The following is a 14,107-nucleotide window of genomic DNA, read 5'->3' on the forward strand; positions in this document are numbered from 1 at the left end:
TTCATGCCCCTACTTCTTTTTTTATTGCCTTTTTGTTCTACTAGCAAGATGGTATTTTCCTCCAAGTAATCCTGGATTTGATCAGCTATTATGCCTGTCAGCAGCTTGAACATTGAAGGCAGACATGTTATTGGCCTGTAGTTTCCTAGTATTATCCCTTTTGCTGGATCTTTCTATATCAAATATGTCTTCCCAGTTGTTATTCATTTGCTGATGTTTCCAGTTTTCAGCATCTCATTGAATTGTTCAGCCATTTTTGAGTGCAGGCTAATCAGATATTTAAGCCAAAATCTGTGCAGTTGATCATTGCCAGGTGATATCTAGTTCTTGACTTTCATCACTCTTTCAGTGATCATTTCTGTTGTTATTTCCAAGGTTCTCATTTTGCGCTCTGAAAATTTATTTTCAAAGTTTTTTTTCTCATTCAGTTTTTTGTTGTAACATTGTTGTTGTTGTTGTTGTTGTTATTATAGCAGTTTGACACCACATTAAGACCATTGCTCAATACTATGGAATTCTGGAATTTGTAATTTTGTGAGGTATTTAGCCTTCTTTGTCAGAGAGTTCTGGTTCCACAACATGATAAATATTCCAGCATTTCAAAGGACAGAGTCGTGGCAGTTAAAGTGGTATCAAATTATTGTAATTTGGCCTCTATTATGTTGTCCTTCCAAAAACTGGAGAATCTTTATTAAACTGGGACTCTTTTTGAAGAGTCATATAGCATAACTTGTGGGATAGCAACTTGGGAGCCTGGTGGACTTGGAAGAATACACACACCTTTTTAAAACAATGTTGGGCTGTAACTTTGGCAATCGTGACAGCCATACACAATGTTTTTAAAGATTATAAAAATAGTTTTGAAACACCAGGGTTATGGCGATTAATGGTTCTTATCCAATATTGACATTTCTCTAATGCTGTGGTTTTCAATCTGTGATTTCCTAGGTGTTTTGGCCTACAACTCCCAGAAATCCTAGTCAGTTTACCAGCTGTTAAGTTTTCTGGGAGTTGAAGGCCAAAACATCTGGGGACCCACAGGTTGAGAACCACTGCTCTAATGCAACACTTGATCCCCTTATAGAAAAGATTGTTTTGATTCTTGAGCAAACTTATGTGCAAACAATATTTGCATTACTTAATGCATGAAGGCCATATGTGGTCATTGTCTTGCTAGCAGCAATGTGACTGATTGCAGTACAGACATTTTGGACTGCAACCTAAACTGAGTGGTTCTAGTCTTCAGGCTTTCATGCTAATATCTTTTCCTTCATGAGTTTATTCATATATATCTATACCAGGTTAGCTATGGCCTCTGGGAGGTGTAAACCAAAACATATGGAGGGCAAAGATTTCCCCCATTTTATGTTAGTTGAATGCCAACTTATGTCATGTGGATAACAGTGCAGTACTGGATGTAACTCCATGTGTGGCATCTTGAATAATGTGAAGGCTTCACATTACAATGGGCTGTGCTTCAGGATATTGACTCAGGCTAGGTCACAGATATTTAAGAGACCTGATCTGTGCAAATTTCACTTTGAAATTACTTATTGATCTAGCCCCATGCAGCTTCTAGGATAATTTTGGAATCAGAACTGTTGTTATACACTTGTTTTTGTGCTCCCTGAATGTATAAATGGAGCCTTTGATGTAAGTATCTTAAAATAAGAACATATATATTTGTAAGGAAGCATATTTCAATACATTTAAATATAGTGCTTCAGCAGATATTTGTGGGGATTTTATAAGCAATTTGCAGGTTAATGCATAGATGGGATGGATGTTTAAATAAACATATGGGAACCTGAACTGATTCAAAATAGCATGATTCATTCATCAATTAGAAATTATGTTAAACATATGGCTCCCGCCAAACATGCAGATCCACATACAGCTCCCACTCCTTTCATAAGATCTGTATCTCAAAAATTAGAGCCGATATGGGAAAACTGGTACCATTTCTGAAATCAGCAGGTTAAATATACCCAGGTCTAAAATTTGAGGCACCAAAACGTGTGTTGGCCATTGTTATCCACCATGTGGACTGGGGATAACTGGAATAGCAAAACAACAGCAGTTGTGTCTCTGAGGTTGGGGAAAGGTTATTATATCCACAAGCCTTGTATCTGAATTCAAACCCATCTATCCTGACTAAACAGAATAAACTGCAGCCTTCTGGGTGTTACTGTATCACAACTCCCATCAGTTCTAGTCATGATATCTAATGATGAGGAATGCAGAAGTTGTAGTTCAGCATATGGAGGGGGTCCCCATAAAATGATGTAGCGAGCTGGATTTGGCTCTTGGGTCTGAGTTTGACATATATGCCTCAGAAGATTTAGTGGAAGCACATCTAAAAAGAGAGTCTGCCTTTATATTTAGTAAGCATTACTGAGTGCTTATAATCTACAGGCCTTTCTGCCGATATCCCCACATTTTGTGGGTTCAAACTGTAATAGATCTATGCCAAGAATTTCCTTCTGTTTCTTGTTGTACCAGCCACATCACTTAGCCGATGCCATCTGGTACACAGATATTACAATTTGCCCTCTGTTGTTGTTGTTTAGCATTACTGTTCACCCTAGGTTATCTACAGCTAAATATTCAAAACTGGATATCATGTTAACATTCAAATGTGTTTTTTGAGAGCTACAATGTGAAATCATTTACACACCACCCGTTTGCAAGCTCCCTGACAAAACAAATAAAAGGGGAAGTAATTGGGTCCATGTTTTTCCAGTCATGAAGGCTGTATTTCTGAGTCCAGCTTGTGTAATAGCCTATTAAATAAGGCTTGAATGAAGAAGTGAAGCATAAGCATGTCCAGCACCTCAATTATCTCTTTAGCATGCTATATTTTTCAAGATCATTGTGATAATGCGGCAAGGAACAAATCACAAGGCAAAGGGGGTCTGTGAGCATATTTTACTCTCACATGAGTGCAATCTTCACAGCTAATCTTATTACATTGGCAGATGGATTTGATGGGAGTTTCTCAGGGAGTATCAGCTCGAAGTAAAAAACTTATCTATTTATCTGGCTATTGCATATACAATACAGCTAGTAAGATACCAATCCGCCTTTAAAAAACACAATATATTTGATCTTCCAGTGAAACAAGCAATGGGTGCCAGATGAGGCGAAGTTCCAGGTGCTAAACTGGCTTTAATATTATAGGCCTGCAGGACTTTGACTCATGGAAATGGTTCAACTATTTGAAGGCCTTAAGACTAAATTAAAGTAACATGGCAGCCAGAGAAATGGGTGTGCATAGGAAAGAACATACATTCTTAGACCAATTAGAAAAAGTCTTCTCATTAGAAGGGAAAATGTGTTGTCATTGCATCCAGCTCCAGCACATATTAACAATGTGTCAAACTTGACGATACACGTAGATTGTTTTTGGAAAAAGCCCTACAATGGATGGGGAAGTCAAGATTTTATTTAATCTATGTATCTTGCATACAGTGTGCTTTATTTTATGACTAGTCATGGGAAGATAAACACAAGCCTCATTGGCAAGTCTGATTGCAGAGGCACATATATCTCCACTGTCTGAAACTAGGAAGGGCCACATCTCTACCAAAATATTTGACAATTTGTGTGTGTGTGTGTGTGTTTTAGCTGAGAATGGCCCTACGCCCTCTAGGAGTCTCATACCTAGTTTTCAGTATCAGGCACAAGTCTTTTCTGTTAGAAAAATTATTTGCTAGTCAGTCTAAAATATCTTCTGGGTATGATCTGCTAGCAGAAGAACCAAAAAGGAGAGAGAAAAAGGCTGAGCCAAAGAAGGAGCCAGAGGAGGACAGGTCCAAATTTTACCCAGTCTAGAAAGCAACAACAAGGCTGTCACAAAGATAAGTCAATGCACAGGTAGCCTTAAGTAATTTCCTACTTCACTAGGGTTGGATTCAGTAGTTTCAGTGAGCCACATCACGGCTCAGTTGGCACTTGACTAACTTGATTAATTAGGATCGCATTCTGGCTAACAAGAACCAGTTAGAGCAAGATCTTTTCTAACGGGCAATTGTGACTAGCCATCATCTTCCAGCCTGCCCTCTGAACGAAACTCTCTGTTGGAAGTTCTCCACAGGGTTGGACTGGTGGTGGCCATCTCCAGATGTTGTTAGATTTGAAATTCCAGAAGATCCAGTCAGCCGTTGGGCAGCTGAATCTGATAATTTCTTAGATGAGAACAAATTCTTCATGTATACATTATATATTGCAGCCTGACTCATGGATAAGAAAATAGTAACAATAACAATTATAATAACCACTACTGCAGCTATACATATTTTCCAGGAGGCAAGATGCATAGTTACCTACTCAGTAACAACACTGAAACTGTTCACCCCCTTCCTTGAGAAGTTATGAAATACCTTCTACAATTCACCGTCTGATTGCGTGATATCTGGGAAGGCTTTTAATAATAATCAAAGGAAAGAAAAAGAAATGATAAAGATAATTTTAGCACTCCAAAGCATATTACATCCATTTTACAAGAAGGTTTCTATTGAATAAGAAGGTGCTTATGAGTACAAATCAAAAGTCTTAACTTCTTGGATTCCCTTTATTATTCTAGTCCAAGGGTTATTATTCTCGGAATCATATGGTATTTGCATTTTGTCCAAAATACTTCCCCCTATATTTTCTTTTCAACATTATCCCAGTACCCTTGAAAAAAAACCCAGTTAAATTGCTGTTTACAAATCTCTTGTGCTGACATTTAGAAAGAATGCAATAACAAAGCAGATTGGAGAATTTTCTTTCTCATAAATGCATGAACTGCATTCAAAGTCCCATCAGTCCATCCGGCTGGCTGAGGTTGATGGGAATCCAATCACATGTGGAGAATAGCAGGTTCTCCATCTCAGGAGCATCTGGAGGATCATCAATTCTCAACTCCAGCCACAAAGCAATATTAAATTTAATTATCAGCATTTGGAACTAGATTTTTCTCAGTAAGACCATGGGTAAGAGGAAGTCTTCATCTGGAGTTGTGGCTCCTTCAAGCTTATTTTTTTAATACTCTCCAGCAGAAATATGGGCTATGATTCAAATAATCTCTTTCCAATATAAGCAAAGTGATCCCTATTTGACACACTTGTTGACAGTGCCTAATTCCCATTATACACTGAAGTGTAATTATACTCTGTTAAATACATATTTAGAAAAGTGGTTTAATGGGGAAGAAAAAACTTCAAGAATCCATAAACTGGGCTTCCAAATTAAAACAAATAAAAAACATTCAAGTCTACATCTGGCACTTGCCTATAAATGAGCAGAAAGCACATACAAAATATATACCAGCACTGAAGTATAACTTGATCATAACCTTTACATCCTGTTTATAAAAAATATACAATATTATACACATAAAATCATCTTATTTCCTTATTGTACTCAGTTGGTTCAGTTATAACTCATTTGATTGTGTGCCAGTCATACCAGCATGGTTATTTTACTGTATCAAAGAAAAACTCTGAGATGGAAAAATTTTTGCTGTACTTTGAATGAAAACCTGTAATGCATTTATCTTACTAAATCAAGATGTGGACATTAAGAAATGTGTACCTCCTTGCTGACAGAACAAGGAGAGTGGGCAGTCTCCATGGACAGCAAGTGAAGGGTGGCCAGGCCCTGCTCTGTTTTAGGCTACTGTAAGAAAGTGCTAATCCCATTTGTCTTCCTTCTAACCCAGGCATGGACAAACATTTTAACTTGGAGGCCACATGGTGGGCTGGGCCAAGCAGAGTGGGATGGGCCAAGCAGGGAAGGAGGGGGGAGGCCAGGGGGGTTGCTGCAGGGAGGGGGAGGGTTTCACACACGTCAACTTGCCTGGTCCATGGCTGTGCCCAGGAAGTTGTGCTCATCAGTAGTAGCCCTGGGCAGAGCCTCTTCCTTGCCTGCACTTTGGCCTCCACTGCCATAGGACTTGACTGCTCCGCACAAGCACACTCTCCTTCTTCTATGCTTCTGCCTCCTCCACCACCACCACTTGGGCATGCAGCTGCTTAGTGCTTTCCTTCCCTTCCCACCTGCTCCTGTTATTCTTTTTTTCTGAGGAGGAACTTGCTCTTGAGGAAGGTGCCGCAGCAGAGAAAGAGGCAAAGGAGGTGGAAGAGGAGCCGCCCTCCTTGTTGACAGGGACGGAGGCCTAGAAGAAGAGGAATGTGCTGGCTCCATGTATGCCAGCGAGGACCAGCTAAGCCCCATGGAGGTGGTGGCTAAGGTGAAGGCCAGGGAGAGGCTCTGCCTGGGGCTGGTGCTGCAGCCGCGTGTGTCTTCCCTAGTCTCCCCTAGCATGAGGACATGGGCAGGCTGGCACATCCTTGTGCTTATAGGAAGGTGAAAAAGAAGAGGGCCTGAGAAAAGAGCCCAAAGGGCTGCATCCGGCCTCTGGGCCTAGGTTTGCCTATACCTGTTCTAACCTGTTTACGGTTCTTGTAGCTAGCAACCCTAAAATGGGATGAGCAATTGCATAGGGTCCTGGAGTCAATCTACTACTATAAACTTGAATGTCTGTTCTTCTCCTTGGACTTTCTAAAAATGATTATTAAGAATGAATGTTATGTTACTTCCTGTAATCATTTTCAGAGGGATTGTACAGGATAATGGAGGTATTTGGAGCTGGTATAGGTGCCGTAGGCTATATTTCATTGGAAGGAACTGGAAAAACAATTTTTGAGTATTACTTTCCTAAGAAAGTCCTACATAATTCATAAAGTCATCAATCGGCAAGTGACCTGAAGGCACATACACACAAACATCTGCAGTGCTTGTTGAGTAGACCATTTAACGTGCCTTCTGAGTACTTTTGTGCCAAATGTTTTGTGAATATTTTTGTGGCAGTCTGGGTTTTGGAGGAGAGACTATTGGCGGGCTTAGGGGAACAAAACAGGGGTCCAGGGGCTTACAGCCCACAATTTCTGATATCCTGGATCACAACTCTTTTGCAGTATAGAACATCACTAAGGACCTCATCACACTGAGGTTGCAATCCGTAGGGCAGTGCAGGGGGATTCACCACATAGTGTGGTGAATCCATGGGGCAATGGGGAGAAACAATTGTCCCCTGCCCCAAATCACTTGCTGCACTTCTTACCTCATCCCAGGGGGGAAGCATAATCGCCCAGGTTCCCCCTCTTGTCTACAAATGAGGGAAGCATCTTATCATGCTGACAATACGCTTCCTCCATGGAGCCCTGCCAGAAGTTGACTGATGTTGTGTGATGGCGTCTGGCAGGCTCCAAGAAGGAAGCATCCTGGCAACATGCTAGGATGCTGATTTTTCTGTATGTGATGAATTGGTAGGGCACTGAGAAAGCTGTCTTATGGATTGTATTACAGTGTGTTATCTACACAGTCTTGCTACGTATTGTCACACAGACCTTTATATTAACCTTTACAAAACAACATTTCCCATTTTAAGGAGAAAAGCTTTTAAATGCTTGCCTGGGAGATGATTTCTGGTATGAATAAAGCATTATTGGACACTAGTGGGACCTGAAAGAAAATTTTGCTGTTCAGTCCATTCCCATCACCCTTTCCTCCACTTTTCATTTCCTCCTTCCCCCTACAACACTCAATCAGCATTCTTTGGAACTGAACAAACTTAAACCTCATTGGGTTGTGCTTCCCTTCCTCCAAGATCTTTGCCTCTTGAGATGTGTTAAACTTCTGCAAACCTTGAAGTTCCTAAATCAACCATCTTTTGCCAGGGTGGTGATAGTTTTGTCTGCATAAGCAATAGTACTCACAGCCCCAACACCAAAAAAAAAAATATGGAATGAGAATACTCTGCTGAACCATGTTCATAAAGATGGTAACTGAGTAATTCAAGAAAATACTTCTGTTGAAATCAACAGTTTTTTGGGGGGTTTCTGAGATACAAAGAGATGCATCTCACTTCAAATATCTGCACAATTACATAGAATTTTAAAGAAGTAAATTACAAACCAAACTATTTGCACGTTTTTAAATGTGAAAAGCTAAATGTTTATGGAATTTAAAAAAGTAGTGACAAGAAAAATATGTACATTTCGTGAAATGCATAAACAAATGATCACATTAGGGAAAGTACAGTAAAATCACTCAAATCTTTCACAACCTGAAGGAAAACTAAGAAAAGGAGGAAATGTACACTGGATTTGGAGAAACAAAATGATTAGCCCGATATTTTTATATCCTTATATGAGAATGCAGGGAAAACCATGCAATAATTTAGCTTACAAATTGATTTTAAGAAAAAAATACCACCAATATGGCTGGGAATTAGCATTGTGAAGGTATTATCTAGACCAGGGGTCCTCAAACTAAGGCCCAAGGGCCGGATACAGCCCTCCAAGGTCATTTACCTGGCCCTCGCTCAGGGTGAACCTAAGTCTGAAATAACTTGAAAGCACACAACAACAACAACAACCCTATCTCATCAGCCAAAAGCAGGCCCACACTTCCCATTGAAATACTAATAAGTTTATATTTGTTAAAATTGTTCTTCATTTTAATTATTGCACTGTTTTTAAGTGTTTTAGCACTACAAATAAGATATGTGCAATGTGCATAGGAATTCATTCATGTTTTTTTTCAAATTATAATCCGGCCCTCCAACAGTTTGATGGACTGTGACCTGGCCCTCTGTTTAAAAAGTTTGAAGACCTCTGATCTAGACTGGAACTTGACAAGCCTGCCATAGTGGTACATTTTGTTGTGAATGACATAGTGAATTCAAACTGATGCAAAGTCTCTAGCATACTGTCAGGGTCCTGTAATAGTATATTAAGTGAATATTTGGACCGGCTCTTATTCACTAGTTTACTTGAAGCAAAATAAACAAACACCATTGCAGTGCACAAAGCTACTTTAACCGTGAGTGAAAAACAGCATGACTTGATTAAAAACCCAACTATTGCAGGCTTTGTAGGTCATAAAATAAGCCTTTAGCGAATCGGCTTACTCTGTCAAATAGCTATACCACATTGATTACGGTTTAAATGTTCCCAGAAGAGCCAGGAACACTTTCAAGTTGGACTGTGCGGTATACAAAAATATCCCAACTTCAATAGGATTGAAATCTATTCCAGATTGTACCAAATTTATTGTCTATAATTTAAAAATAAAATGCTGTTTTAATCAAAGTTTGGAAAAGTTCTTTATGGACAACAGTCTTCTAAAATTTCTAGTAGCCATAGTGACTAGGGGATTGGAGTCCAAAAAAGAAACTCCCCCATGCTCTGGCTTTAATGCACTGCTTAGAACCTGACTCAAACTGTTGCAATTATAGCAAATTATGTTTGAAGACTTACGTTGGTTCTTCTGATACTATGGTTCCTTCTTCTAATTCCTGTGCTTGCTTGTACCATGGTAGTTTTGCTTCAACTGGAAGTTTTTCTGTAAGAATGATTATGGAGAAAGATGAAATGTGCAATAATACAGTCCAACCAAACCAAACCAAACCAAACCAAAACAAAACAGTGTCTTGGTTTTTAGGCCTGTTCCTGGGATGATCTGTGGAACTGATTCAGAAAATTGCATTGGATAGACTGCATCAGCTCTTAGCTTCTCAGATATGGTTATCATGATCTTCTATGGATGAGCAGTTGGTATATGTTAGATAGCATATGTTCTATATCTCAAAAACTAGAGCTGAAAGGAGAAAACTGGTGCCATTTTTGGAATCAGCAGATCATGGTTATGGTTTTATATTATATGTTAATGTTTTTAAATGTTTTAAATGTTTTTATGGTGTTGTTGGGCATTGAATTGTTGCTTCTGGAAATCGCCTTGAGTCGCCTGCAGGTTGAGAAGGGCGGTACACAAATATAGAAAACAAAGAAACAAATAAATAAATAAAATAAAATATAACCAGAAACAGAGCTAACATTTGAGATACCAAAATGTGTGTGAAGACGGTGTAATTATATAAAGCAGTGATTCCCAACCTTGGGCCTTCAGGTGTTTTGGATTTCAGCTCCCACAGTCCCTAACAGCTGGTAAGCTGGCTGGAGTTGAAGTCCAAAACACCTGGATGCCCAAAGGTTGGGAACCATTGCGTTATATAGTTGCACCAGCTGACACACATTTTGCAACCACTGATATAAAGCAACTTTTCTCCATCAGTGTAATCCACTTCAGTTATTTTTGTGCTCACTTATTTCTTATAACTAAATATGCCTGGCAGGAGCAGAACCCCAAACACCAGGTAGAGAGTGTGTAGAGAGGACTTGTGCACTTAAGGGACCACAGGCTTGGGTGTGGTAAATCAGTAGGAAAATTCAGAGAATTGTAACAGTGACTACAGAAGCTATGAATGAGAGTTTGGGTGGTACAAATGGAGTCTCTCTGCTCCATCTTTTATAGCAGGAACCATCAAATTAGGAAATCTCTGGATCTCTTTTTAAAATTTATTTAAGTTATGACATTTATATGCTGCTTAATACAATAAAATCTCTAAGTAGTTTACATTATGTAATACAGTTTATACCAGCTTAAAATAATACACAATTAAAAAGGAGCTGAAAGCTAATAAACAGCCATGGAGCAAAGTAAATAATCCTTATAAATCTTTGAAGGTCTGCACATATAAGTGCATTTTAAGAGGCTTTTAACATGCGATACAGCTTCTGAACCTCAGATTCCCAAGGGTGTTCGCTGCCCATGATATGAACTATCTTCCTGATGTTAAGTGATTCCATTCTGCTGATTGTGGAATGACAAATTAAGGTTGAATCTTCAATGCCCTACATTCCAGGATCTGCTTTGGATTATATGAGTCTAACCTGGGATAAGCAGATAATCTGGGATCGGATCATCGGGTACAGGACAGTGTAGAAGGGATCATGGACTCCCAATTAACATGCTACCATGACAGTTAACATGAAATACTGTGTTATGTTTCTATATTGCTAATGGAGCCTTGGTCCAATGAAAATCTTCAACTCTGTATATAAAAGGGAGCCAATATATCACACCTGGAGCAGAAAACAATCTTCATTAGCTCTGGAAGATTTTGTGTTACTAAACCAACTTCAAAACATGGTTTACTACCCTGTCTTGTTATGAAAGTGTTAATCACATTTCCATAGTTCAGATGAAATGAGAAATTACATTTCACAATGGAATTTCTGTCTTTGGACAAAGGGAGAAGCAAAAGGAAAGGGGACATAGCCAAAATGCTTGTGCAAATCAAGAAGTGATCTTATGAAGGTAATTTCTATCTGTTCTATGATGCTGGGTTGATACATTTTTTTCCCATGTGGGGGTGTGCAGTAACACTTTTCACTTGTTAAAGTTATTGGCAAAAACTGGAAGTGTAGAAATGCTGCTTCAATCTAAAGCAGTGTTTCTCGACCTGTGGGTCGGGTATTTGTGCCAAATTTGGTCCCGTGAATGAAAATACATCCTGCATATCAGATATGTGCATTACAATTCATAACAGTAGCAAAATTACAGTTATGAAGAAGCTATGAAAATAATTGTATGGTTGGGGATCCCCATAACCTGAGGAACTGTATTAAGGGGTTACAGCATTAGGAAGGTTGAGAACCACTGGTCTAAAGCAAGTATATCCTGTAACTATGGATTCTAGTAGTAAGAACCATTCAACAGACTGCTTTTGGAAGGTAGTGAGTTCTAATTTCTGGGGAAATTGTATTTATTTATTTATTTACTTCATTTCTACCCTGCCTTTCTCACCCGAAGAGACTCAAGGTGGCTTATTTTAATAAGAGCTTTAGATGGTCATTTGCCAGGCAAGCCAAAAACCCCTGAGATCTCTTTCAATGCCACATTTCTATGATTTTTGTGGTATCATTTTAATTCCTCTTTGTAATGCATAAAATAGCTGCAAATTCATGTTATCCTTCATATTTCTGCACTGGAAAATAAAGGGTTAAAATAAAGATATGAAGAAAAGGGGCCCTTGAACTTTTACAATTTGAAAAACATTATATGAAACTCCACTTTGAAGGCTTATTATGACAAAGAAGAATATCCAGATGTGATGAGTGATATTTCAAGAAATAGACAAATACTAAAATAGTTCAGCAATGTCTTTCCAGTCAGAGCTTATCAGTTTATCAACTATGTGAATTCAGAGAATGAGCTGAATACTTTTCCTGTCATTTCTGATATAACACAGCACTGGTCTATATTTTTTCTCCCACTCCTAGATCTGTACCAAGTATATATAATAAAAGTATTTTATGAAATACGTAGTTTTGGAGCCAAAGAACACTCTTAAAGGAACCTAACTTCTGGATTCAGCTGGAATTGAATAAGCTATGGGAAAGTAGATCTGGCTCTTAAAGGACAAGAGAGCAAAAGACCTATAACAAAAGTGCATGAAGGATTGATAACATCAGGCTAAAATAAAATCAACCTTGGGAAGCTGCTTAATTCTATGGACCGGTGAGACTGTTGCAGAATTTGCTAGGCCTCTGAACTAACAGGCATGTCACTTGGAAAAAGGAAGGGTATCAAACAAACAAGCAAATAAAAATCTGCCACCTAGTTAAATTTCCAACAAAACATGAAGCCCCACAATAAGGAAGTATTTATTTGCTAATTTTGTTCTTGAAAGAAGTAATGAACAATTGTAGCATTTTTCTGTTACAATAAAATAATAGAATCATAGGATCTCCAATGTTGGAAGTTGGAAGAGACTCCATGGGCCATCCAGTCCAACTCCCTGCAAGAATGCAAGAATCCAAGCACCTTCCACCAGATAGCCATCCAGCCTGTTTAAAAACCCCCAGAGAAGAAGACTGCACCATAATCTCACTAACCTATCCCATTGTACCAACAACTTTTTCCATCAAGAAGTTCTTCTTTATATTCAAGCAGGATCTCTTTTCCTGTAGTTTGAACCCATTAAATGGTTCAGGTCCAGGTTATTTGTCTAATTGCATCTTCCCATACAGATCATCCTGGGCACTGCGCTCAATGGAGGAGGCCCTGCTCTCGGTTACACCCCCATCACAAGCTCGGTTGGTGGGAACGAGGGAGGGGTCTTCGCTTCCCATCCCTGGAACTCCCTTCCTAAAGAAGTAAAAACGTCCCTACTATCTTCCTCTCCTTTAAGACACTTCTAAAAATGCACTCGTGCACTTTAGCATACAGAGAGGGGGAGGACTAAAACACGTTATCCAATTGGAATGCTGGTCAACTCCACTTGCACTATATGGCTGTCATGATACATCTTAAAGGAACACTGGTGCCAGCCATTTTTGATGTAACTGTATTTTAAACTGTTTTGAGGGTATTTGTTGTATTGTTTATTTATGTTTTAGTTAATTATGTTTTACTGACTGTTCTCTTATATTTTATCTCAATGCTTACTCCTTCATGGTAAACTCACTGATATTATTGTGCTCTATTGTGCATTTTGATATGTTTTTGTACTCACTTAGGCATTGAATATCTGCCTTCTTATGTGTAAACCTCTCTGAATCCCCTTGGGGAGATAATTATAATTAAATTCCATGTCCTGTGACCACATCAGACAGGGTGCTTTTTAGCGGCATATGCTGGTTGACCTTCCCCTTGTGATGAAAGTCGCTGGCTCCCATTCCCCAATGTAGAGCCACTTCTGGCGGGGCTCCATCATGAAAGGGAAGGTCATCCATGTATGTTGCCATGGAAGCAAAATGGGAGGCTTCTATGTTGAATTTTAATCAACGGGGGAAGCCGGGTCACTGATGCTTCCCAAGGTGGGATGGGGTGACAGGTGAGTCACACAATTTGGGGTGTGGGGCACTTTTTTTAAGAGTGCAGAAAACAGCATTCATAATGCAGCAAACCACATTATCTGTGCAGAAATATTGGCCTTGTTGACTCCAAGAGAGTCCACCATCCATATGGAAGCCATCACATGTACTGAAGGTCAAAGCAGACAAGATGTTGAACCTGTACTTTGAAGGAATACTCCTTCATGTGGCGAAAACCATCTGATCTTACTTTTAAAGAAATTACCTCTAGAAAGGATGCATGCTGAAATATTTTATTTCTTCCGTTCTGTCATAAAGAGGTAAATACAGAACATACAAAACTCACGGACTTTGAAGTCTGAAAAAACACAGAAGAAAAGTCCCACAGAAAGTCATGG

At 39.1% G+C, this 14,107-nt stretch overlaps 1 protein-coding gene across 2 annotated transcripts in view; it reads right to left on the bottom strand.

Annotated features, from left to right (window-relative positions):
• ADAMTSL1 (ADAMTS like 1) overlaps nt 1-14,107 on the bottom strand; it is a 650,838-nt gene that overhangs the window by 136,001 nt on the left and 500,730 nt on the right. For both annotated transcript variants that reach the window (XM_060762426.2, XM_060762428.2), the window contains one exon: nt 9,309-9,393. In XM_060762426.2, the coding sequence (XP_060618409.2) occupies nt 9,309-9,393 (85 nt within the window). The remainder of the gene's footprint in view (nt 1-9,308; nt 9,394-14,107) is intronic.

The sequence above is a fragment of the Anolis sagrei genome, chromosome 2 (assembly GCF_037176765.1).
Source record: "Anolis sagrei isolate rAnoSag1 chromosome 2, rAnoSag1.mat, whole genome shotgun sequence".
Taxonomy (NCBI): Eukaryota; Metazoa; Chordata; class Lepidosauria; order Squamata; family Dactyloidae; genus Anolis; species Anolis sagrei.